We start from the raw sequence: 26,396 nt of genomic DNA on the forward strand, positions 1-26,396 counted from the left end.
CTACACATTTTAGTGTCCTTTAGTGTACCTGTGCTTCATATTTTTGTTCAATATATACAGTCAATGTTGTCATACACTGTAGCCTATTGATGTTTGCTTTCTCACCAAACACAAGGAAGAAAGAGGGGTATATATGGAGCACAGTGCATGTAAGATGTAAGATGTATGTGATTTGTTGGACATTGGCACTTGCATGTACAGTTCCTTCAGAGAGTATTCGCACCCCTTGACTTTTTCCACATTTCGCGTTATAGGCGGAATTTCAAATGGATTCAATTGAGATTTGTCACTGGCTGACACACAATACAACAAAGTCAAAGTGGAGATGTTTTTAGAACTGTTCACAAATTAAAAAATGAAAAGCTGAAATCTCTTGAGTAAATAAGTATTCAACTTTGTTCAGGCAAGCCCAAATCAGTTAAGGAGTAAAACTTTGCTTAAAAAGTCACATAATAAGTTGCATGGACTCACTGTGTTCAATAGTGTTTAACATGATTTTTGAATGACTACCTCATCTCTGTAAGGACCTTCAGTCAAGCAGTGAATTTCAGATTCAACCACAAAGACCAGGGATGTTTTCCAATGGCTCATAAAGGGCACCTATTGGTAGATGGGTAAAATATCCCTTTGAGCATGGTGAAGTTACACTTTATACAACGGGTGGGTCTAATCCTGAACGGTTAAAACCACTTTCCAGCTGATGTCTATTCCACAAGTTACCTCCGGCTAAATCTATGACGTTAAAATGTTTATTTACTTTGTTCCATCTGACTGCGCAATACACTCTCTCATTTTCAACAGCGGAGATGTGTATAAACCTTGCCGTCTGTCTCTAACATTTGCAACATTGTTTCAATATTCAAATTCGATCTCCAACTGTCCCATAGTAATGAACGTGTAGGGGACGGGACGAGACAGGCAGCGTTTCTCAATCATGAATTAACTGCCATTTTTCATTTGAAAAAAGGTCACACAAAACTAAGTGCAGCTAGTTTACAGTCTTTCTAGCTTAATTTTGAAGTGATTGTGATAGCTGTTTTGTTGACTAGCCTCTCTGAACAACAGTGTCCTGACGAGAGAGCACATTTTCTATGCCAGGCGAAATCGCTCGTTAGCTCATTGTTATCCAAATAAATGTCACTAGAAGACAGCTTAAATGCAAATTCAGCTACTTTGCTGTTATTCTGTGTTACGAAACGGCTTGTAGCCCATAACAAAGAGGGAGACAACGCTCTTGTATGAAGTAAACTATATACAAATAACAATGGTGTGTGCGTAGTCAGTAGTGTTGAGTGGATGCACGCATAGATGCTGATAATGAGGGGTGTTGAGGTGCCACAACCAAAATGAGTGTGCATGTGTCAGTTCGTTGGAGAGAGTCTCTTCAATGTATGGGGAAAGGTGCATTTATTCCCGGGACACACCCAAGCCCAAGTGTGCCCCATTTCGTTGACAACCCTCCCGGCTCCGCCCACCGACATCCTATTAAGAAAAACAAGAGCAAAGAGAAAGAATTCGGCAGACAGAGTGGGAGGGTCATCACACGTGACTGTACGTTAGCAAGCAAGGGATAAGAATGTTGCCAGCGAGTATGGCAATGGAACATTTAGAACAAACGACTGGGTCGCGTCCAGAGATACTGAACAAAAAAGACTGACTGGGTCGCGTCTGTAGCAACCGAAACGATAGAACAAACAACCAGCCGGCTTGGGTAGCAACCCTAGATGTGTGTCAATATGTGTCATATTGCGGAAGGATGAAATAGTATGAATAAATTCATCAAAATAGCATTATGAAAATATGTCAATCATTATTTGAATATGTTGGTAACCCGTTGTATAAAAGTGATAATGCCCTCGAAGCCGGTGTTAGGAGGATATATTGGCACTGTTTGCCGACTTTGTCTCGGGCCTAACCCCCATGGCAATATATCCTCCAAACACCAGCTTTGAGGGCATTATCACTTAATTGGATGGTGTATCAATAGACCAGTCACTACAAAGATACAGGCGTCTTTCCTAACTCAGCTGTCAGAGAAAAAGGAAGCCGCTCAGGGATTTCATCATGAGGGCAATGGTGACTTTAAAACAGTTAGAGAGTGGCTGTGATAGAAAACTGAGTATGTATCAACAATGTTGTAGTTTCTCCACAATATTAACCTAATAGACATTGCAACAAGGCACTAAAGCAACACTGCAAAAAGTGTCAAGGCAATTCACTTTTTGTCCTGAATACAAAGTCTTATGTTTGGGGCAAATCCAATACATTACTTAGTACCACTCCATATTTTCAAACATACTGGTGGTTGCATCATGTTATGGGAATGCTTGTAATCGTTAAGGACTGGGGAGTCTTTCAGGATAAAAAAAACTATGCTTTAAGCACAGGCAAAATCCTAGAGGAAAACCAGGTTGTCTGCTTTCAACCAGACACTGGGAGACAAATTCACCTTTCAGCAGGTCAGTAACGTCAATCACACAGCCAAATTACACAAGTTGATTACCAAGAAAACATTGAATGTTCCTGAGTGGCCTAGTTAAAGTATTGACTTGAATCGTCTTGAAAATGTAAGGCAGACTTAAATGGCTGCCTAGCAATGATCAACAACCAATAGAGCTGGATGGTATTTAAAAGGTGCAAATATTGTACAATCCAGGTGAGCAAAGCTCTTAGAGACCTACCCAGAAAGACTCAGAACTGGAATTGCTGCCAAATTTGAGTCCAACATGCATTCACTCAGGGGTGTGAATTGTTACATTCCTCAGCAAGAAAACCAAAAATGTCACTCAAACAGCAGGGGGAATTAAAAAAGTCACTGAACAACAACCAAAAGGAAACAGGTGGTGTTTTATGAGGGGTTCTGAAAGACACTCATGAGGATGTTCACTGACAGTTGACAAGGAACAACAAATTGATCATCACTAAATGTGTCCAAAAAGAGGAACACAAAAGAAAAGCCACACTAAACTCCTTTCAAGTCAGCTGAAGCACTAGGCCAGCCACTCTTAAATAGCACCTGGGCCAGCACCAGGTGAAACCCCTTCTCACTAACGAGATGGCAACCAGCACAGGTGTAACACATACTGACTAAGGAGGTGACACCAATGGTATCATATTGTATATTTTTGTTGGACAAGTTTGCTCACCACCAACAGAAAACAACTTCCATTGCACAACATAACCAACTTAAATGTGCCACCTTGTTAAATATAAATATGGTGTCTACTGGCTGTCAACAATTAAATATGAGATAAAACACACTTTTGTTTCTTGTATATATATATATATATATATATATATACACACTACTGTTCAAAAGTTTGGGTTCACTTAGAAATGTCCTTGTTTTTGAAAGAAAAGCACATTTTTTGTCCATTAAAATAACATCAAATTGATCAGAAATACAGTGTAGACATTGTTAATGTTGTAAATGACTATTGTCACTGGAAACGGCTGATTTTTAATGGAAAATCTACATAGGCGTACAGAGGCCCATTATCAGCAACCATCACTCCTGTTTTCCAATGGCACGTTGTGTTAGCTAATCCAAGTTTATCATTTTAAAAGGCTAATTGATCATTAGAAAACCCAAATATGTTAGAACAGCTGAAAACTGTTGTTCTGATTAAAACTTCTTATGGCTGCAATCCCATTAACGGGATAGATATGACAAAAGCCAGTGAAAGTGCAGGGCGCCAAATTCAAACAACGGAAATCTCATAATTAAAATTCCTATCCCACCAAAGTGTCCGATTTCAAATAGGCTTTTCAGCGAAAGCATCACAAACGATTATGTTAGGTCACCACCAACTCACAGAAAAATTCAGCCATTTTTCCAGCCAAAGAGAGGAGTCACAAAAAGCACAAATAGAGATAAAATTAATCACTAAACTTTGATGATCTTCATCAGATGACACTCATAGGACTTCATCTTACACAATACATATATGTCTTGTTCGATTAAGTTCATATTTATATCTAAAAACCTCCGTTTACATTGGCGCCATGTTCAGAAATGCCTCAAATATCTGGAGAAATTGCAGAGAGCCACGTCAAATAACAGAAATATTCATCATAAACTTTGATGAAAGATACATGTTTTACATTAGAATTAAAGATACACTTGTTCTTAATGCAACCGCTGTGTCAGATTTCAAAAAGCTTTACGGCACAACACAATATTCAATCATCTGAAAACAGCGTTCAGCCACAAAAGCAAGCCATACAGTTACCCGGTAAATTGTGCAGTCAACAAAACTCATAAAAAGCATTATAAATCTTCACTTACCTTTGCTGATCTTCATCGGAATGCACTCCCAGGACTCCCACTTCCACAAGAAATGTTCGTTTGGTTCGGTAATGTCCATCATTTACGTCCAAATAGCTATTTTTGTTATGGTGTTTGGTAAACAAATCCAACGTCAGGAAGCGCGTTCACTAAAAGCTGACGAAATGTCCAAAAGTTCCGTAACAGTCCGTAGAAACATGTCAAACGATGTATTGAATCAATCTTTAGAATGTTTTTAACATAAATCTTGAATAACGTTCCAACCGGAGAATTACATTGACTTCAGATGAGCGATGGAACAGAGCTCCCTCTCATGTGAGGGAAAGCATGGTCAGGTCATGGCAGACCTGACTAATCATGGCAGACCTGACTAATTCCCCTCTCATTCGGCCCCCCTTCACAGTAGACGCATCAGACAAGGTTCTACAGACTGTTGACATCTAGTGGAAGCCGTAGGAAGTGCAAACAGATCCATATCCTACAGTGTTTTCAATAGGCGATGAGTTGAAAATCGACCAACCTCAGATTTCTCACTCCCTGTTTGGATTTTCTCTCAGGTTTTTGCCTGCCATATGAGTTCTGTTATACTCACAGACATAGTTCAAACAGTTTTAGAAACTTCAGAGTGTTTTCTATCCAATACTAATAATGATATGCATATATTAGCAACTATACTGAGGAGCAGGCCGTTTACTCTGGGCACCTCTGTGCACCTTTCATCCAAGCTACTCAATACTGCCCCTGCAGCCATAAGAAGTTTTCAAAAACTGGCCTTCTTTAGACTAGTTGAGTATATGGAGCATCAGCGTTTGTGGGTTCGATTACAGGCTCAAAATGGCCAGAAACAAAGACCTTTCTTCTGAAACTCGTCAGTCTATTCTTGTTCTGAAAAATGAAGGTTATTCCATGCGAGAAATTGCCAAGAAACTGAAGTTCTCGTACAATGCTGTGTACTACTCCCTTCACAGAACAGCGCAAAGTGGCTCTAACCAGAATAGAAAGAGGGGGAGGCCCCATGCAACATTGTACAAGATCACCTTTCCTACATGACTTGTCAACAGATACAGTATCGCCTGTCTCTTTATAAGATATAGGGAAGATGTAGTCAAATACTGTATGGAAAATTACATTTACCATCTATTATTATTACCATCTTTCTATTCAGCACTTCAAAAAGAAGAGTTTTGAAATGTATGTCTTGTATTTTTTTCTATTGGATTAAATGGTAGTTAAAATGACTAAATCATGAGCCTATCATTTCTGGTAACGAAACAAAATGTTATCTTTGTGAAACCCCAATGAATACACAATGAGAAGTTCTGAACATAAGATAGGGGGCATTACAAGTGTTATCAGTTTAGAGTTTGGTACTTAGAATATTTTTAAAAAACCACTTACATTTGAAAAATGTGCCAAAGTGATTGAAAAAAATTCTATTAAACAGCCTCATTTGGAGGATGCATAATTTATTGCAGCCTGAAAAAACAGACCAGTCAGGGTTGGGTAGGTAACTTTCTAATGTAATCCGTTAGTTACTTGTTACCTGTCCAAAATTGTAACTTTTGGATTACCCAAACCCAGTTATGTAATCTGATTACGTTTGGATTACTTTCCCCTTAAGCAGCATTCGAAGAAGACAAAAATAATCCATCAAATGCATTTGGTGTGTCATGATAGTGGTCTCTGATTTGTGGTCAGACTCGTTCAGGTAGAACAAACTTCAACTTTGCCTTTTTTTTGCTGAATTTAATGTCGTTGAGAAAACCGTAATGTTTCATAATGTATTTTTTCCACAAACATCATTTCTGAATTTAAAAGTATTACAAGATATAATCATCTAGTTTTCAGTATCTGTAATCTGATTACAATATGTTTTGCTGGTAACATAATTGATTACAGTTACAGCATTGTAATAAACTCAGCAAAAAAAGAAACGTCCCTTTTTCAGGACCCTGTCTTTCAAAGATAATTCGTTTAAATCCAAATAACTTCACAGATCTTCATTGTAAAGGGTTTAAACACTGTTACCCTTGCTTGTTCAATGAACCATAAACAATTAATGAACAATTAATGGTTAAATTCAGGAAAAAAACACATTTGAAACCAGTGGACAGCCAGTGAAAAAGGCGCTTTTGCAACAGCTGCAAAGTGTGGATCCCGGCCTATGGAATAAAAGTGGGGCTTTTATTTCTCAATCTAATTCATGCTGATAATTTTTTTTATCCATAGGCCTAATGGATACATGCTCAAACTCGCACACTTTTGATAGTCTTAAAGGGGCAATCTGTAGTTGTTACATGCATTTTTGGACTTATAAATTATATATATTAATGTAAAGATATAATTGAATCATATTATTATATGTAGTAGAAAGTGATGGTTTAGAAGAAGAAGCCTACACAACCAACCCATAAAGTAAAATTTAACATCCATATATGGCCAGCTATGTAAACTTTAACATTGATTTATCCTGCAATAGATAGTTACCAATAGTTCAATTGGTAACATATATTTTTGTCTTCTTCTAATGCCTCTTAAGGGGAAAGTCATCTAAAAGTAACTGTAATCAGATTACGTTACTGAGTTTGGGTAATCCAAAAGTTACGTTACTGATTACAATTTTGGACAAGTAACTAGTAACTGTAACAGATTACATTTGGAATGTAACCTACCCAACCCTGTGAATTATAATAGATTAGATTAGTTTATTAGTCATATGCACAGGGTTGCAGATGTAATTGCTTGCAGGGTACAGTGAAATTCTCATGCTCTAATGCTCCGAGCACGGTATATCAGCACCAGGGCATGGCTAGATTGGGTCCAGCTTTTGTCAAATTAACTTAAAAAGTGGAAATGTTTTGCATTTTAGCTAACCCTAACCCTTTTTCTAACCTTAACCTAATTCTCCTAACCTGCTACATTAATTATTCTAACCTGCTGCGTAAGTTCTCCTAACCTGCTACGAAAAGTCAAATCTGACATTTATTTTTTTTATTTTTTATTTTAAATAATTTTTATCCCATTTTCTCCCCAATTTTCGTGGTATCCAATCGCTAGTAATTACTATCTTGTCTCATCGCTACAACTCCCGTACGGGCTCGGGAGAGACGAAGGTCGAAAGCCATGCGTCCTCCGAAGCACAACCCAACCAAGCCGCACTGCTTCTTAACACAGCGCGCCTCCAACCCGGAAGCCAGCCGCACCAATGTGTCGGAGGAAACACCGTGTACCTGGCCCCCTTGGTTAGCGCGCACTGCGCCCGGCCCGCCACAGGAGTCGCTGGAGCGCGATGAGACAAGGATATCCCTACCGGCCAAACCCTCCCTAACCCGGACGACGCTATGCCAATTGTGCGTCGCCCCACGGACCTCCCGGCTGCGACAGAGCCTGGGCGCGACGCGATGCAGTGCCCTAGACCACTGCGATGCAGTGCCCTAGACCACTGCGCCACCCGGGAGGCCAAATCTGACATTAATTTGACTTAAGCTTGACCCCTTCTAGCCATAAGCTCAGCACCAACCTGCTACACTTAAGCAATAAGGCCTGAGGGGGTGTGGTATATGGTCAATATACCACACGACGCAACGCAGAGTGCCTGGATACAGACCTTAGCCGTGGTATATTGGCTATATACCACAAACCTCCGAGGTGCCTTATTACTATTATAAACTGGTTACCAACATAATTAGAGCAGTAAAAATAAATGTTTTCTCATACCCGTGGTATACGGTCTAATATACCACGGCTGTCAGACAATCAGCATTCAGTGCTCGAACCACCCAGTTTATAGCATGCATTATAGGAAAATAATGCACGATTTTGAATGCCCTTAAATCCAATCAGAAACGAGTATTCAACGGTGCCATGGTATCAATAGCAATAATTTGAGCTGCACTTGATTTGGCTGTGCCATGTATAATGGAACCACGTCCGAAAAGTGCAAACTCCAATGTCAGTCAAGCCATCTCAAAAACTTTCAAGTATTTTACATATTATTTGACCTATATCTTAATACTAAGAGCAAATAGAGCTTCAACAGGGATCAAGTGGTTTAACATAAAACAAGTAATGTTTCCAAAAAGAGTAATGTTTCCAAAACTTTACACCTCAGGGCCTTAGTCAGTGTCAAAGGCTCTGATGATCACCTTGCCAGAAAACATGAAAACGATCAATGCCAAGTTATTTTGCATGGGTAATAGTCACAAACTCGGAATTAGTATTTATTAGAAAAAAGTTGTAAAACAAAGGCTGGGCACAGGTTTGGTTTGACTGAACTAGGATATGATACATGATATTTTAAGCCATTAGAGGGTGCTACTACCTTCATGCAGGAATAAGTGTTAATCAATGTGCAGTGCTTTAAAGGCGCAGTGCAGTCACAAACGTGATTTCCAGTTTTCTTTAATTATATTTCCACACTATGAGGTCGAAAAAACACTGAAATTGTGAAAATGATGATAATAATGGTCTGGGGCTGTTTTTCATGGTTCGGTCTAGCTCCCTTAATTCCAGTGAGGGGAAATCTTAACGCCACAGCATACAATGACATTCTAGACAATTCTGTGCTTCCAACTTTGTGGCAACAGTTTGGGGTAGGCCCTTTCCTGTTTCAGCATGACAATGCCCCCATGCACAAAGTGAGGTCCATACAGAAATTATTTGTTGAGAACGGTGTGGAAGAACTTGACTGGCCTGCACAGAGCCCTGACCTCAACCTCATCGAACACCTTAGGGATGAATTGGAACGCCGACTGCGAGCCAGGCCTAATCTCCCAACATCAGTGCCCGACCTCACTCATTTTCTTGTGGCTGAATGGAAGCAAGTCCCCGCAGCAATGTTTCAACATCTAGTGGAAAGCCTTCCCAGAAGAGTGGAGGCTGTTATAGCAGCAAAGGGGGGGAACAACCCCATATTAATGCCCATGATTTTTGGAATGATATGTTCGAAGAGCAGGTGTCCACATATTTTTGGTCATGTAGTGTATATGGTCCCAGTCCCACCCCTGGGAACTTATTTATGGAGTATGTAGTAGGCAACATTACTATTGTAGTCTCTTTCAACTGATAGTGTAAACATAAGGCTATTATAATTGATGATAAACATGTAACTGATAAGACTCTCACACCAAGCAATAGGCCAAGAGAGTTATCAGTTTGTTCCTTATCAATTATAATTAATAGGAAATCCTTACAGTATGCCTGCCTACTTTACAAATATCTCTATAGAATTTTGTCATACTCCATGCAAGTAGTAAGATTTGATGAACATTGGGGCTTGCAGAAAGTATTCACACCCCTTGACTTTTTCCACATTTTGTTGTATTACAGCCGGAATTTATAATGGATTAAATTGAGATGTTGTGTGACTGGCCTACACATAATGTAAAAGTGGAATTATGTTTTTAGAATTGTTTACAAATGAATTAAAAAGGAAAACCTGAAATGTCTTGAGTCAATAAGTATTCAACCCCTTTGTAATGGCAAGCCTAAATAAGTTCAGGAGTAAATATTTGCTTAACAAGTCACATAATAAGTTGCATGGACACAACCTTATTGATGTCACTTGTTAAACACACTTCAATCAGTGTAGATGATTGACCACTGTGTGCAATAATAATGTTTAACATGATTTTTGAATGACTACGTCATCTCTGTATCCCACACATACAATTATTATCTGTAAGGTATCTAAGTTGAGCAGTGAATTTCAAACACAGATTCAAGCACAAAGACCAGGGAGGTGTTCCAATGCCTTGCAAAGAAGGACACCTACTGGTAGATGAGTTAATTTAAAAAAAACAGACATTGAATATCTCTTTGAGCATGGTGTTGTTATTATTTACACTTTGGATGGTGTACCAATACACCCAGTCACTACAAAGATACAGGCGTCCTTCCTACTGTAACTCAGTTGCTGGAGAGGAAGTAAACTGCCCAGGGATTTCACCATGAGGTCAATGGTGACTTTAAAACAGTTACAGAGTTTAATGGCTGTAATGGGAGAAAACTGAGGATGGATCAACAACATTGTAGTTACTCCACAATATTAACCTAATTGATAGAGTAAAAAGAAGGAACCCTGTACAGAATTGTTTTTAATCATTCCAAAACATGCATCCTGTTTGCAATAAGGCACTAAAGTGAAACTGCAAAACATGTGGCAAAGAAATCAAATTTATGTCCTGAATACAACGTGTTATGTCCTGGGGAAAACACAACACATCACTGAGTACCACTCTTCATATTTTCAAGCATGGTGGTGGCTACATCATTTTATGGGTATGCTTGTCATCAGCAAGGAAAATTTAGTTTTTTAGGAGAAAAACAAACAGAACAGCACAGGCAAAATCCCAGAGGAAAACCTGGTTCAGTCTGCTTTCCAACAGACACAGAGACAAATTCACCTTTCAGCAGGACAATAACCTAAATCACAATGCCAAATATACCCTGGAGTTGCTTATCTAGACAACATTTAATGTCCCTGAGCGGCCTAGTTAGAGACTTTAAATGGCTTTAAATGGCTGTCTAGCAATGATCAACAACCAATTTGACAAAGCTTGAAGAATTTTACAATCAAAATATTTTACAATTCAGGTGTGCAAAACTCTTAGACTTTCACAGCTGCAACATTCACAGCTGTAATTGCTGCCAACGGTGATTCTAACATGTATTGACTCAGGAATGTGAATAATTACATAAATGAGATATTTCTGTATTTCATTTTCAATAAATTTGCTAACATTTCTAAAAACATGTTTTCACTTTGTCATTATGGGGTATTATATATAGATGGGTGAGAGAAAAACATATATTTCATCCATTTTGAATTCAGGCTGTAACACAGCAAAATGTGGAATAAGTCAAGGGGTATGAATACTTTCTGAAGGCACTGTATATCAGGATCAGAGCTGTGTAATTTAACCATTTATCTTTCTTTCTAAAACACAATATTTTACACACACACACACGTCATAATCCTATGGTACCAGTACAGAGCTCAAGCGGAAACCCCTCCCGAATCCCAACTCAGGCAGCGGAGCAAAAGAAAAGAAGAATACCAAGGAATCAGGAAATAGTAGAAGAGAAAAGAAACTATCAGTATAAAGTGAGTGCAATCTGTCATTGATTGTATCAACTGTCTATTTGAATGGAATCGACATGTAGATGTGATATTTGCTAGAGAACGAACACTCGAGAAAGGGTTTAGGAGTTTTTTTTCCTTAAGAAAAAAACGTCCAGCCAGACACCCGACATTATTAGCAGGAATAGCAAAGTTTACCTAGCGGGTTAGCTAGCAAGCTAATAAAAATACGGATAACTTAATTAGCCATGATATTATTATAGCGACCTTTTATAATACATAGCTGTTTATCACCCGTAAAATAGTCACTGTGGGTAACGTTACCTAGCACGCTAACGCTAAAATAGTTTGCTAGTTAGCAAGCTAATTTGCCAATGTGAATCAGATTATGTTCAGATTTAGCTAGTTAACCTACTCTTGCTAGCTAACTAACTACTGGACTGTACTTGGTAAGAAGAGGCACCGTAAGGAGCTTTGGCTGATGTGTTGTTCTAGCTAGCTAGCTAGCTAGCTAATGCCTTTGCTTTGCTGCATAATATTAACAAAAACTTTCCTCGGGATGGGAAACATGTAACGTTAAATAGCCATTTTAGGTGAAACGGTTAAAATTATGTCAGCTTTCAAATAGTTAATCATGATTGTTATTGTTTTAGCAGAAATGGTTTTGACATATGACAACTTGTTTGCATTATAACCAGTATTACTGGGTAAAAGTTCAATGCTGCTGTGAAGTACTGTATTATGAATTGCCACAAAATGGGCGGAGGGAACGGATGCAGTTACAGCAAACCTTATCACAGCCAACTGGTCCAATAGGACTTGACAAAACCTTTTGTCACACTCAACCAGCTGTGTCCAATAATCTCTCCCATCATAGATAGCTAATGTATTTCATTTGCCCAACGAATAGCCTAACTACAGTGTTTGCATACACCTACATTAATACACAGAGGTTAGAAATGCAAATCCAGACAACAATATATCATCATCAGTTGTTTCATGTCAGGGACACTGTTTGTCTGTCAGCCTTGAGTTCCATGACCTTTTCATGCCACACCAGTGAGAAGAATGAGGACATTCCTTTACTAGACTGCTCGCTCAGATGGGGTATTTAAGTAGCAGTACCCCCCTACAGACCCTGTTCTGTAGCACACAGCAAATCCTTGTTGAGTTTAGCTAACTCCCACTGATGATCTCCTTCAGCGGCCCACCACCACCCACTCTAATTGTGTTATTGCTGGTGAGAGAGTATTGTAACAACATCACATGAAGACATTTCACTGTCATACTCCTGTGTGCAAGTGTACAACCACACTGTTTGACTCATTCGTTGCACACATTAGGGAGGAAAAGAACCCAAATGTGACAAAAAAACAACATTGTGGCCCATTTGACACCCATTTACTGTGACTGTTCCAGGCTGCATTAAATCATGAAAATAGTCCGGGCATTGCACCTTGCTCGTCCCTCATTTAGGTCAAATCAAACTTTAGTTGTCATATGCGCCGAATACAACAGGTGTTACCGTGAAAATCTTACTTACAAGCCCTTAACCAACAATGCAGTTCAAGAAAAAGTTAAGAAAATATGTATACAAATAAACTAAAGTAAAAAATAATGAAAAGTAACACAATAAAATGACAATAACAAGGCTATATACAGGGGACTAGTTTTGTCCTGAAACTCTGTCAATAGAAACTTTATTAGCTCTTGGTGAAGCTTGGACTGAAAGAGCCTATATCTTTTACTACAAAGAGTCGTTTGAAATTGAGAGCTGTTCATCTTTATCATTAACTTATTGTTTGACAAGTTTTTCACATCTGTGGGCTTATGAAATGTGCTCATGAAATGCGCTGGCTTTGGCTGAATTTCCTTTTTTTGTACCCAAGGTTTGTTGTTGTCACGATACACTGTCAGGTCAAAGTGATCTGTCTCGTAAGTGACACAACAAACTCCCTCTTGTACTTTCACTAGATGGCCAGTCAGAGGCTATTTCTTTATTGTGGATGACTCGGGTATGTTATGCAAGCTTGATTTTCAATGTTGTCTTTATAGACCCTAAAGGCTAAGTATTGAGATGTGCCTGCCTGATGATGGAGGAACCAACAACCATTTTGTGTCAGGGAAAAAGGTGAAGGTGTACCACAGTTTACAGCTTCCTGTTCCTGAAGCTCCAAGTCCACAGCTTTGCTCTCTCTTGCATTAGCCTAATGATACTGTGTAGCATGGAGAGAAAAAAAGGCTTGAAAGGTGTTAAATGTCTACTAACACAGACCTATTCAATGGTCTTTGTTTATCAGGATGTCAAATGCTGAAATGTGTTCTCGCAGTCAACTCCATTGTTTTTGTACGTTTGTGGTAGTGCTGGGAATTGCCGGGGACATCCAACACTATCACGATACTTGGGCGCTGATGTGATACGTTTTGCAATTCTATATTTATCACAATTCTTTATTTTTGGCTTTTTGCGATTTTATTCAATTTGACGTTCCAAACATATTGCTCACTATGTCTGCTGCAGAGGAACAAGAGAGAGCCATTAGAAAACGAGTTTAGGAAGATAAAAGTACTCAAAACATGTTGGCACACCATTTTAAAACATGTAAAAATGACTATAGGATGAGAAATACTGGAGTTTTGGCGCAGGTACAACTGTATAGTGCTAGCTAACATAACTACCTAGCTATTTTATCATTTTTATCTATACTTGGAGTCACAGTATACTCTACTGTATCGATTTCTTACCCCATCCCTAGTTGGTGTTTGCCAATCCCACTTTTGTCTCCCTATCAGTCAGACACTGACATTTTGTGGCTTTAGTTTAGTGGGATAAATCAGCCTGGTCATAGTTAGGCCTATAGTTTGCTAAAACTCACATTGAAACATACAAAACAATCCTTTTTTTTGTTGTCATATAGTCTACGATGTTTGAGAATAGGGAGTTGCGGCACCCCTAAGCGTTCTCTTGTTGGTGTCCCGTGGCTTGATTCTTAGGCCGGCCTACATCAATTGCATTATAACCACCTCGTGGTTTTCTTTCATACTTTCTCTCAGGATGCGTGCTGGTGGCTTTTACATTTGGTAGGTCACTGATGACTTGAACATGCACTGTAGTCTGTGTTACGGAAGATGCTCCCTTGATCTTATCTGACTAGAGGTAGGTGTTCGAGAAAATGTTCTTTGTTGAGGTCAAACGTGTGGTGTTGCCTGTGGCTACAGGTTAGTGTTCAAAGCCACCTTGTAAAGGGGATGTTAACTGTTCACAGTAATGTAAGGGGCAGGTGGTAGCCAGGAGATCAGGTTTCACAGAAATGCATGGTTGTTAGGCCTAGGCTAATACAGAAGCTTTTCTAGAATGGCAAAGTCCCTGTTTAGCTAGTTAACTTTTAGTAGCCTAGTGTATGTCAGTTTATGGGGTTTCCTCGATGATAAAAGGCCTATGTTATCATTTTGAGGTTCGGTTCATGCTTTTGTCTTCTGCTGTGAAAGATTTGCTTCTGATCCAGCTTCTGTAATGGTGTTTTAGACTCGCGCTGTAGAGTGGAGTCATGTCCCTCATCCTTGTTCGTCTGTGACTTGTGGGTGGTAAAATGACGCCTTTTGAATTCCTTTCAGGCAGTGCTCACATCATCTTGCCAAGAATGTGCAACAAGCCTGAATATTTCACTGTGATCCTTGACCGAAAACCTGACACTCCGTCCACTTGATTTTTGCATGGACAGCCTAAATACAATTCACATGATCTTCTGTACCATTATAATTGTTAGAATTCAAGACTAAAAAAGGTTTCCTGAATGTGGAGGACATTTTGTGTTTGCTTAGTAGCCTCTTGTTGTGCTTGTCCTAGTATTTATGCTATGACCCACTTATGACACAGGTTAGACAAGTCTGCTTGACGAATAAGGCGGTTTCAAATGAGGCGGTTCTCGTCAAGTTTCTACATCTCTGAATTTCAGCCGCTCCATTCTCATAAGGGAGATTGCACGTTTTCAAATATTAGATCAAGGCACACTATTTGAAGACTTTCCTTTCCAATTAGTCTACAGTGGGTGGCACGTGTGATCTTACTGGGACACACGCAACCACATTCCCAAATAGCAAACCACATTTTTCTAGCCTCTGGGATGCTTTGGTACATCTTTGACAAATCGTATTTGCCTGACAGTTCAAGATATGTTCTTGGTACTTTATTTTTTTTTAGCACTCCCTCTTTTTTTGGTGTGTATTTTGTGTGAGACAATGGAACAGAACAGAAGGCTCGGAGATAATGCGCTTTCCCCCCCCTGAGGTTTAAAGACGGATTAAATATCTAGTAGTAGCAGAGGTAGAGGGAATTCACGTCTGTCTGTGTATAAGCTGCCCTATCTATAAAGGTTGACCCTTATATCTCATGTTAGAGAATTGACTAGCCTACATCCTGTTGTTGTAGATACATTATATCAAACAATGGTTTCTGCCCTCTCTATCGACTTTGTTTTAATGTGTCCGTGTGGTTTAAACAGGCTACCTGAGAGCTGAGGAGCTATGGTGTGATGCGGCTAGGGCTAGTCTATGTGTTGCGTCTCTTGTTACGCTTCAGTTTTGTGCTGTTCACTGTTCACACCCACTTCCTGAGCTAAGCTGGTCATCCTCCCCTCCTCATTCATGGGTCTTTATTTCAGAGAACTCTGCCTCTTCCATTAACAGGCTGTTGCAGTCTATAAAGGGTTTGGCTAATGAAAGGAGTACCTTTTTATTTAGGCTATGTCATAGAAAACCTTCCACCAACTGTTTGCTGTACTTTGTAGAAAAATAGGTTTCACCCATGTACTATAGCTTCTGTATGTGCAAATATCAATGCTTAGTTTTCTGTCCCTCTCGATCCTCCTCCCAGGAAAGATGCAGACCTGAGGGTGATTCCCCGTCCTCTCGGCCCGGCGAAGTGTGAGACTAAACAGCGTGCCTTGAGGAAGACTGAAGGGAAGAGGGACGATGGGGTTCGGACGGGACCTGCGGAACTCCCACGACGGGCTGTTGAAGCTGCAGGACTGGGAGCTGAAGCTGCTGGAGACGGTGAAGCGCTTCATGACGCTACGGGTGAAGAGCGACAAGGAGTACGCATCACTTCTCCTCAACATCAGCCAGCAGGTGGAAAAGCACGACAACTCCTCCCAGATGGACTACATCAGCAACGTCTCCAAGGTATATTCCTATACAAACATATCAATACACAGGAAAGACAGATACAATACAGACCCAACAGTGAACACAGACTACAGCAACCTAAGGCAAGATAGGAGATGATAAGATGGTGGTTTGTTGACCGTCGAAGCCAAAATGATATGCTATATTATTACAGACACAACACACACCAGTGAACATGTAGATTCATTTAAGACCATATCTCCCTTTTTACCTGATGTTTTTACCAGTGGGACTCCCACACTTATGAATGTGGGTTGTTTTTCTGCTGTTGAGCAGGATGTTGGAAGGGGAGTGTGGAACTTGGTTATAGTGGGAGATCAGTCACAGCGTTGTGTAGAAAGTTTTCTACCGGAGGTGTTAAATGCTTTTTCTTCAAAGAAGAAAACATTTGCACAATACATCATGCCTTAAAAAGTTCCAGTTGATTTTCCTATATACTGAAATCAGGCGTGACATCTCGATCTCCTATATCCCTCTTCCTCTCCCTCTCATCTATCATTCTCTCTTCTTCCACCTCCCTCTCGTCTTCCACCTCCATCTCTCCAGTCTTGGGCCCACGTGGTCCAGCAGACGGAACAGCTGAGTCAGATCATGAAGTGTCACGCGGAGGAGCTGAACTCGGGCCCTCTGCACAGACTCACCATGATGATCAAAGACAAGCAGCAGGTCAAGAAGAGCTACCAGAGCATCCACACACAGATCGAGTCCGAGATGAACAAGGTACTGTATACACTCACCTCACACACATTTACCGTTTCTTCATACACTATCCTCCCTGTGCATTGACTTTATTTACGGTTATGGGGCGTTTGCTGACAGGGTGTTTCACATGTAGTCCGAGTGTAAATGAGGTCAACTTTACTTACGTCAAAGATGCTAATGTTGCTTTTGTTGACGATGTGATGTTTCTGATATTATCTCTTCTAGGTGACAAAAAGTGACCTAGAAAAGTTAAAGGGCACCTATAGACAATTGACAAAGGATGCCCACAGTGCCAAAGAAAAATACAGAGAAGCAATGGTGAAAGGTAAACATTTCTACTGAACATTGACAGAAAACTCACGTTGAATATGTTTTCGTAGTGCAGTTTTCCTTAGAAATGCATGAAGTCTTAGTAGAAACCATCTGAAGTGCATCAATACCTACCACACCAAACCTCTGGAGGCAGATCGTATGACTGACATGTCTAGGGAGGCGAATGATGAGGCACACCCAAATTAAACCTCCGTACAAACCAGCAGCACAGCATTTCTTTGGGGCGGCAGACTAGTGGTTAGAGCGTTGGGCCAGTAACCGAGAGGTTGCTAGATCGAATCCCCGAGCTGACAAGGTAAAAATATGTCCTTCTGCCCCCAGTTAACCCACTAGGCCGTCATTGTAAGTAAGAATTTGTTCTTAACTGACTTGCCTAGTTAAATAAAAGGTGAAATAAAAAAATGTCTTCTTGTTTTGATTTCAGGCAAGGAGCCAGAGAAGGCGAGGGAGCGCTACGACAAGACCACTATGAAGTTGCACAACCTCCACAACCAGTACGTGCTGGCGGTGCGGAGCGCCCAGCTCCACCAGGAGCACTACCACGACACCACGCTGCCCCTCCTGCTCGACTCCCTGCAGAAGATGCAGGAGGAGATGATCAGTGCACTGTGAGTGTGTCAAGCGGAGATTCGGGAAGGGATTACAACATACGCATGATATCTAATGGCTTTGAAAAGATGCTGGAGGTCAATGTACTACGATGTATGCTCCAAGTGTGTTTATGTTAGGTTACTTTGTTTCAATTCTTTGTGATATGTTACTTTAAGTCATGCTACTTTGTTACGTCTTTACCAGTGATGTAGTATGGAAAAATAAGGTAGGTAAACAATGCTGTTCGCAGTGAGTAAAGTAATAATTGAATTTTTCCACAAAGGTGTTTACCCTCCACTACACCTCTGGTCCTGACTCTTAGGTTAAGAACTGATGAAGGTCTACGGGCTGAAATGTTGTTTGTTTACACACTTGGGGGCATATGTCACTGTGTGCAAAGTGTTCCTTTTCTGCAATGCCCAACCTAGACGTCCAGCAGCACACTGCAGATTACCATATCTGTAACACCCTAACATGTCAGGCAATTTAAACATTCTTTTGAATTACATAAATCCAGAATGATTTTAGTATAGCGAGTTAGGAGTTATTGTTGTCATGTGGGACGATCCCAGATGAGGCTTAATCCCATAATTTCATAGCTGTCAAGGGATTACTAGGAGGCAGAGGCATTTTCAGATGTCCTGTTTATAGGAAAATTCTACCCCCAAACTATCTTTTGATATTTGTTTAATTAATCCATTATTGATATAGTCCCAAAATGTTTTGCATGTCAGCAATCCACAAGTAGGAAGTTAGAAATAGTTGCTTTAATGTAAAACCAGTGTTCGAGACCACCTAAAGTGAGACCGATTCAAGACCAAGACAGGAGAAAATCAAGTCCAGTTCAAGACCATGACTGGGGGGGTGAGACCGAGACAGAGTTAAATGAAATATGTGAGTCCAGTTCAAGACCATGACTGTAATGTTGAGAGGTCACCACCATAATAAGAGTTAGAAATGTCCAGTATTTCTGTGTTCATGTTTCAGAACAACATATGGATTCTTTAGAAACATATGGATTTTTTTCAGTCGTTCAAGTTCTTGCTAGCTTACCAAATCACACCTGCATCTCTAGCTGTGTATAGACTCTGAAAAACAATATAAACAAACGTCAGTCACTCACCCACTCCAGTGGCATAACATGACATCCTACTAGCAGCTAGCTAGCATAAACTGTAGTACTCAAGTACTTGTAGTACTTTTATATTTTTGTAGTACTTGAGACCGGACTCGAGTACTACAACACTGAATAAAATTGCACCCAAAAACTCTTTTGGTATTTGTTTACAGCCGGCATCATATGATGCTAAATGCATCATACCGGCTGTATTTATGTATTTGAAAAGTTATGTATCTTAAACTTGATTGCTGACATGCAAAACATTTTGTGACTATATTAGCAATGGACTAATTAAACGAATAACAAAAGGTGGTTTTTGGGTGCTGTTTTACTTTAAGCAACTACAGTAATCCCTCGTTTATCGCGGGGGTTACGTTCCGAAAATGACCCGCGATAAGTGAAATCCGCGAAATAGAAAACTTTTTTTTTTTTTTACAATTAGCAACTATTACATGTATACAAATACAGTGACTCACGTGTAGGCCGTTTCGTCGACATTATGGGTTTAGGAGATGTTCGAAATTACAAGATAATTTGGCCAACTTAATGTAAATTTGCCAAGCTGTTTTATGTACGTACACATAACTGCACGAGACGACAAAATGATAGCACAATTCGTAGCATGTTTTGATACAAGAAGCGGGAGTGAGTTTTTAGCGAATCAGAATGCAGAGCACAATGCACCAAAAAAAAAAAAAAAATGCATTATGAAAATCCGCGAAATAGCGAATCCGCGATAAGTGAACCGCGAAGTGGCGAGGGATCACTGTATTTCTAACTTTCCCCCTTGTGGAAGTTTGGCGAGTTGCAACGACACTTAGGCTGTATTCGAAACAACTATCCCCCTCCCCTGCATCCCATTTCCCGCAACACAGTGGAGACTTGCACTTGAGTTTTTTGCCTTCAGTTTGGTCCACCAACTTCAAAGAAATATGTATACAATATTTTTAGTTATTGAAAATATATTTCATAGCGATTTATACTATAGATAAATTGAGCGTATTCTAACTGTGTTTTATGATTTTCCAACTGTTTTGTCATTTTCAGGAAGGGGATTTTGGAGGAATACAGTGAAATTACCAGTCTCTTAACTGATGAAATAGTGAAGGTCCACAAAGAAATACACACGTCCATCGACCAAATTGACCCTGTGTCAGAGTATGAACACTTCATTGAGGTCTACAGGTAGGTTTTAGTGATTTTGCCTTAAGAGACTGAACCAAAAAAACAACTTCTCTGGTTGAAAACAGCCATGTGGCATTGATGAGTCATAAACATTTTATTCTAGTGTCAAAATTTACTACAAAGGGTATATAGGATCATTTTGGTCATAAAGTCAGTCTCGTCCAAAATCTGAGATTTGTGAGATGATTATGGGGGGAAAATGTCACAGAATTAAGGTAACGCCACAGTTTTCTTTGGGTTGGGTTTATTTCAATCCTGCCCACATTTGGCAGCACCCAAGTAATCATCAAGACCCAATCGTAATGCACATGGTCAATTTGGTTTGACTTTGGATATCCCTATGGTGCTAGTGAAGGACTAACAGTAAATTACACAATGTACAATGAGTGTACAAAACATTATGAACACCTGCTCTTTCCATGACAGACTGACCAGGTGAAAGCTATGATCCCTTATTGATGTCACTTGTTAAATCCACTTTACTCAGTGTAGATGAGACGGGTTAAAGAAGGATTTTTAAGCCTTGAGACATGGAGTGTGTATATGTGCCATTCAGAAGGTGAATGGGCGAGACAAAAGATGTAAGTGCCTTTGAACAGGGTTCGGTAGTAGGTGCCAGGCGCACAGGTTTGTGTCAAGAACTGCAACGCTGCTGGGTTTTTCACACTCAAAAGTTTCCTATGTGTACACCCAAAGGACATCCAGTCAACTTGAGGTTGTTCTGAGAGCAAGGAGGGGGGAGACTCACAATTAGGAAGGTATTCTTAATGTTTTGTACACTCAATATTGGGACAATATTTTAACATTTCAATAGCTCCAAGTTTCAATTAATTATTTACATTTAAGTCATTTAGCAGACGCTCTTATCCAGAGCGACTTACATTTAACCTTTATTTAACTAGGCAAGTCAGTTAAGAACAAATTCTTATTTTCAATGACGGCCTAGGAACAGTGGATTAACTGCCTTGTTCAGGGGCAGAACGACAGATTTGTACCTTGTCAGCTCGGGGATTTGAACTTGCAACCTTTCGGTTACTAGCCCAACGCTCTAACCACTAGGCTACCCTGCCGCCCCATTATAAACCTCAAAACCACTATGTATTGTAGAAATTCATCTACAAATATTGAAAGCATTTAATGAGACAACTAAAAGGTGTTAAACATGAAAATATTGTCCCATTCACATTGTTTAATTAATTGGCGGTCCCTAACTAGCCCCACAGATAGGCTATCCAAAGTCAAACCAACTTTGCCACGGTCACACACCAGCCGGCTGAAGCTAATTGACGAAGGAAGCTACTTCCAGACTCGACCTGATTAGACTGTTTCAAGTTATCTAGAAGGGTGAGTGACTAATTGTGTACTGTTTTGGCAGTGTGTACAAACGCTTCCTGCGTGCGAATACATACATACACACACACACACACACGAGACAACATGGAGGCATCAAAGCATGCCTCCAAGACCCAAATCTCATTCTCAGTTACATTTCCTAATGAGGAGGATTGACCTAGAGGCTAAATCAGTCAGTTCAGCCCACCTTTAAAGGAAAACTCCACCCAAAAACTATCTTTTCGTTTTTGTTTCAGTAGTCCATTGTTGATATAGTCTCAATGTTTTGCATGTCAGCAATCAAGTTTTCAAGATGCATAACTTTCAAAATACCGAAATCTGGCCCGTATGATGCTGCTTTTTGCATCATACGGGACAGCTTGCTGTATTTTGAAAGTTAAATATCTTGAAAACTTGATTTGCTGAAATGCAAAACATTTTGGGACTATATCAACAATGGACTAATAAAACAAATGCCCCAAAATAGTTTTGGGGTGTTTTCCTTTAAGTAACAGTACTTTTGTCCCCATTTTAAATGATTTTGGTTAACATGTGATGTCATCTTCCAGGTCTCCAGAAACCAAAGAACCGAATGTAGAATTTGACATTTCACTGTTGGAGGAAACAGAGAATCTTCAAGCAAACGAGATCCTATGGAACAATTTGACTGCAGACAGTTTACAAGCGATGTGAGTAAAACAATGTATGAAGGGAGGAGAGTATTGCGGTCATCGACCTTGTCTCGCGCTGATGTTTTGAAAAGAAGGTGGGAGGATGTTGCGAGGAATCAAGGAAGGACTTTTGAGATCCATCCACTGTCTCATCTCAGCTGTAGTACAGTGTTTCTGATTGACTTAGGATATAGTGTATCTGTGTTGGCTGACTGATTATGTCAAAGGTCAGAACAACAATTTATTCCACTATCTTCTTCCACAGGCTAAAATCCACATCAGATGAGCTGGTCCTCACTCAGCAGAGCCTACGCAGCAAGGAGGATCTTATGCAGGACCTGGAGAACAAGATCGAGGAGTCCACCAGAACATGTGAAAGGAAGTCTGAGTACGTTGCTACCTTGTCTGATTAAATCAGGCTATAATACACAATTAATTGGTGTGTGTGTGTGTGTATATATCTATATATTTGAGACATTTTAGACAAAATATCCACAGGAAATAGTTTTTCAGAGAGCCGGTAAGTTTGCCAGTGCCAGCTGAATGCGAGGGAACGTAGCTAGTCGGTCTTTGGTTCGGTGACGTTCAGCTATTGTTCAGCTATTGTTTACATTTTGTGCAAGTGTTTGTCGCATGCGCAAGCATTTTGGAAATGCACGCCGGATATACAGTGCCTTCAGAAAGAATCCACACCCCTTTGACTTTTCCCACATTTTGTGTTATAAAGTGGGATTAAAATGGATTTCATTGTAATTTTTGGTCAACGATCTACACAAAATACTCTGTCAGTGGCTTGTAAGGATGTTGCACTCCAATGTTTCAGACTGAATATACCCGTAATTGTTTATTACAACCTGATTAATCGGACAAGTTTCTACCATAAATGTACTGCTCAATTCTTCTTCCATTCCAAAGATGATAGATGCTATGTGAGATTATTTCAGATAGCAGCTACTTGCAAATATATCCTACAGACAAAGAACTATATGTGTAATTAGAATTTTTTTATATAGACTTCATGAATCCTTATAAAAAGTATGCAAAAGAAGTGTGAAATCAAAAACTAGCAAGTAGAATTGAAAGAGAAGTGTGATGACATGATCTTTCAATAATGACATTTGATATGGTATGCACAACTATTTGGAGGACAATATCAGATTTTTTTCTAAATGCACATATGGTTCTTTGTTGCAAGGGTTCAAAGCACATTAAAAGCGGATGAAACAGCTGATATGTTCGATGTTTCCCTCGATCTCATTGCTGTCAGTTGTACACCTCCCATTACCAATAGCAACTTAGATATTGTTAGCGACAAGCTAGCTAGATTCCATGTTTGGTGTTGTTTCTAAGAAGCCCAGTTGGCCAGGATCTAACTCCAGGAGTGTGAATGATGTGAAGAGTCATTGAGGCGGGCAGGGTACAATGGAGAGAGCTATGTCTGTAGTACAGGGCTCGGCACATATTTCAGGGTCTGCTGGATAATCCCCTATAGGAGACAATGATATAATCAGGGCCTGTCCAGTCATCCCCCCTGTAAAGTCTCAGCTACAGGGGTGATAAAGTATGGCCTAGGCTAGTTGTTTTCCTGTCTGAAGTTCTCTTTTTGAAAACATAAATGAAGTGATGGTCATTTGATGAGGACCATTTTCAAGTAGTGAGAAGTTTGATGTGAAGAATTGTGCTTATTCATACATTTTAGCATCACTTTTAAATGGACCCCAGCTTCCTCAGCAATTTGTTGGGTGTTTTGACTGAAATGTCTTCACCACTGTTTAGTAGTCTCTGGTTGTTGGCGGTAGGTGGAGCCGATTCAGCTGCCCTGCTTGCCGGGTAGGCGAACTGTTGCCATTTTGAACCATTTCATGTGTCTGAAGGTACAAACTCTGCCTTCCCGGCGGGCCCGGAGAGCAAATCAAGTGCACTATAGGCCTAACGCTGGCCAATCGGATGGTTCAGATTACCGTGTCTGCTGTAATGTCGCAGACATAAAAGAAAGCTACAACAAAGTTACTGTGACATTTCAAAACGTTTAAAACCATGACTAGAGAGAGACTGTCAACGAATACAGCAAAGAGCTGCTGTTTTTATGAGTGAGTTCATGTTTAAGTTCTTACTCAGCACTGTCAATAAGCCATAAAATGTGCGTTCTTCCTATTTCCACTCAGCGCTACAACAAGCACTGCAGCAGTAATGAATGAGTAGGAAAGTGTATCGGCTTGCGTTGTTAATATTAGCGGCTTGGGTCTTTTTTGATATCGAGAAATAGGAGTAACAACATGAATTTGTGCATTAGGCAGAAATAATGCGGTGCGACTCAAGTTTCGCCATCAGCTGGAAGACTGTCCCTTTTTGGTCAGTGTCAGTGGAGGAAAGAGAGAGTGGAGGGAGGTTGAGAGATGGACCCTCAGTCTGCTGCTCACTCCCTCTGCTGAAACTGACCATCAGATGCAGGCACCATCAGCCCAGTAAATAAAAATTAAAGCTAATGATTAACGGATCTATTACCGGTGTGATCATATAGCCTACCTCAAATGTTTAAATATAATTCAAATATGGCCCAAGCAATTCAAGCAAAGCCAATATGTGGTGATAATGTTTTGGGCCTATAGCTTACTGCACAAACCTCATTGCTACAGTACTGTTTTTAATTGGTTATTGTTGCATAGGCTTCCATTTTTTTAAGTAATGTTAAAAATATATATATTTTAAAAATCTGGGCAGTAGATCTTGGCTTGTATTTTGACTCAGAAAATGATCTTGACTCAGAAAAGGTTGGTGACCACTGTTCTAGAGTTAACCCTATCAATGTTTCCCTTTACTGTGGCAATTGTGATCGAATCAACGCAATATTAGCCACTTTCAATGCAACATACCAAAACAAAACGAACTATGCAAGAGATTTTGTTGTAGGCAGAACGCATCGAAGTAGGATTCTATTGCATTGACACGTACTACTCAGCCCATACTCTTCACAGACCGGTGCTGCATAAACAATCAGATCTGCAGTTGGCCTAAATGCAAATAGACCATTGCCATATATGAATCTGTGCCATTTACTTTGAGTTGGACTGTGTTTACAGCATGAGCGGTCGTGAGTAGATGCGATTGTTTTGAGATCAAAGCGAGAGCTGCATGTAGCCATGTGTGCACATTTTTTTCATATCCTTTGCTAGTTAGTGAGTTATTAGTTATAGATAATTTGTAGTTAGCAGTAGTGGAGTGATTGCTACCTACAAGAGCACAAAATCTGTACATTTCTAGATGTCTTTGAAAAGTGAGTCCAGTAAATAGTGTTGTATTTTGAGGCAGACTTGAATAAACTAAGTAGCCAATAGGCAGAGGGTAGCATAATTTGTCTGGTTCTCTGTAATGGTATGGGAATAATGCATTTTATTTTGTAAAGTTGTTTCTTGCATCCACGAACACAACATTTTCAGTCACCTCCTTGTCTGAAGGACAAGTGAATAAACAGGTTTAATGTTAAGCCCTGCATGTTTTTTCCCCCAGAAGTCTCATGGAATGTAGGTCTACATTGAACACCACACATTGGCTGCTACTGTAGGCTGAATGATAGAACAGCTAGTTCCATGTTAAAATGTTTTGGGATGCATTTCCTCCATTGTTTTTGATGGTAGGCCACTCTTGTAGTCAAATAGTCACACTAGGCTACTGTTAAAACTGTAACTTAAAACGGGTATAGCCTCAGTGTTCACAGTAAAATTTGCTCAGTGCCGAAAACAATGAGGGAACATTGGTCTTCACACCCATTAATCAGAGCACAAATAAAGCTTAGCAGTTAGAGCTGTTGCACTGTAGGCTATATATCGCTCTGGGAGAAAGCAAACCCAAAAATAATTTTCCACATCCTCATTCCGAGAGGCAGATTAAGCAGTAATACTGTTTGGATTC

The 26,396-nt window shown here is 39.9% G+C and overlaps 1 protein-coding gene across 3 annotated transcripts in view; it reads left to right on the top strand.

Annotated features, from left to right (window-relative positions):
* Positions 1-11,289: 11,289 nt before the first annotated feature.
* fer (fer (fps/fes related) tyrosine kinase) overlaps positions 11,290-26,396 on the top strand; it is a 36,595-nt gene continuing 21,488 nt past the window's right edge. For all 3 annotated transcript variants that reach the window (XM_038971140.1, XM_038971142.1, XM_038971141.1), the window contains exons 1-8: positions 11,290-11,393; positions 16,243-16,550; positions 17,100-17,273; positions 17,481-17,580; positions 18,013-18,196; positions 20,347-20,484; positions 22,386-22,505; positions 22,753-22,875. In XM_038971140.1, coding sequence (XP_038827068.1) covers positions 16,341-16,550; positions 17,100-17,273; positions 17,481-17,580; positions 18,013-18,196; positions 20,347-20,484; positions 22,386-22,505; positions 22,753-22,875 — 1,049 coding nt within the window. In that variant the 5' untranslated portion in view covers positions 11,290-11,393; positions 16,243-16,340. The remainder of the gene's footprint in view (positions 11,394-16,242; positions 16,551-17,099; positions 17,274-17,480; positions 17,581-18,012; positions 18,197-20,346; positions 20,485-22,385; positions 22,506-22,752; positions 22,876-26,396) is intronic.

This window comes from Salvelinus namaycush, chromosome 31, assembly GCF_016432855.1.
Source record: "Salvelinus namaycush isolate Seneca chromosome 31, SaNama_1.0, whole genome shotgun sequence".
In the NCBI taxonomy this organism is placed as follows: Eukaryota; Metazoa; Chordata; class Actinopteri; order Salmoniformes; family Salmonidae; genus Salvelinus; species Salvelinus namaycush.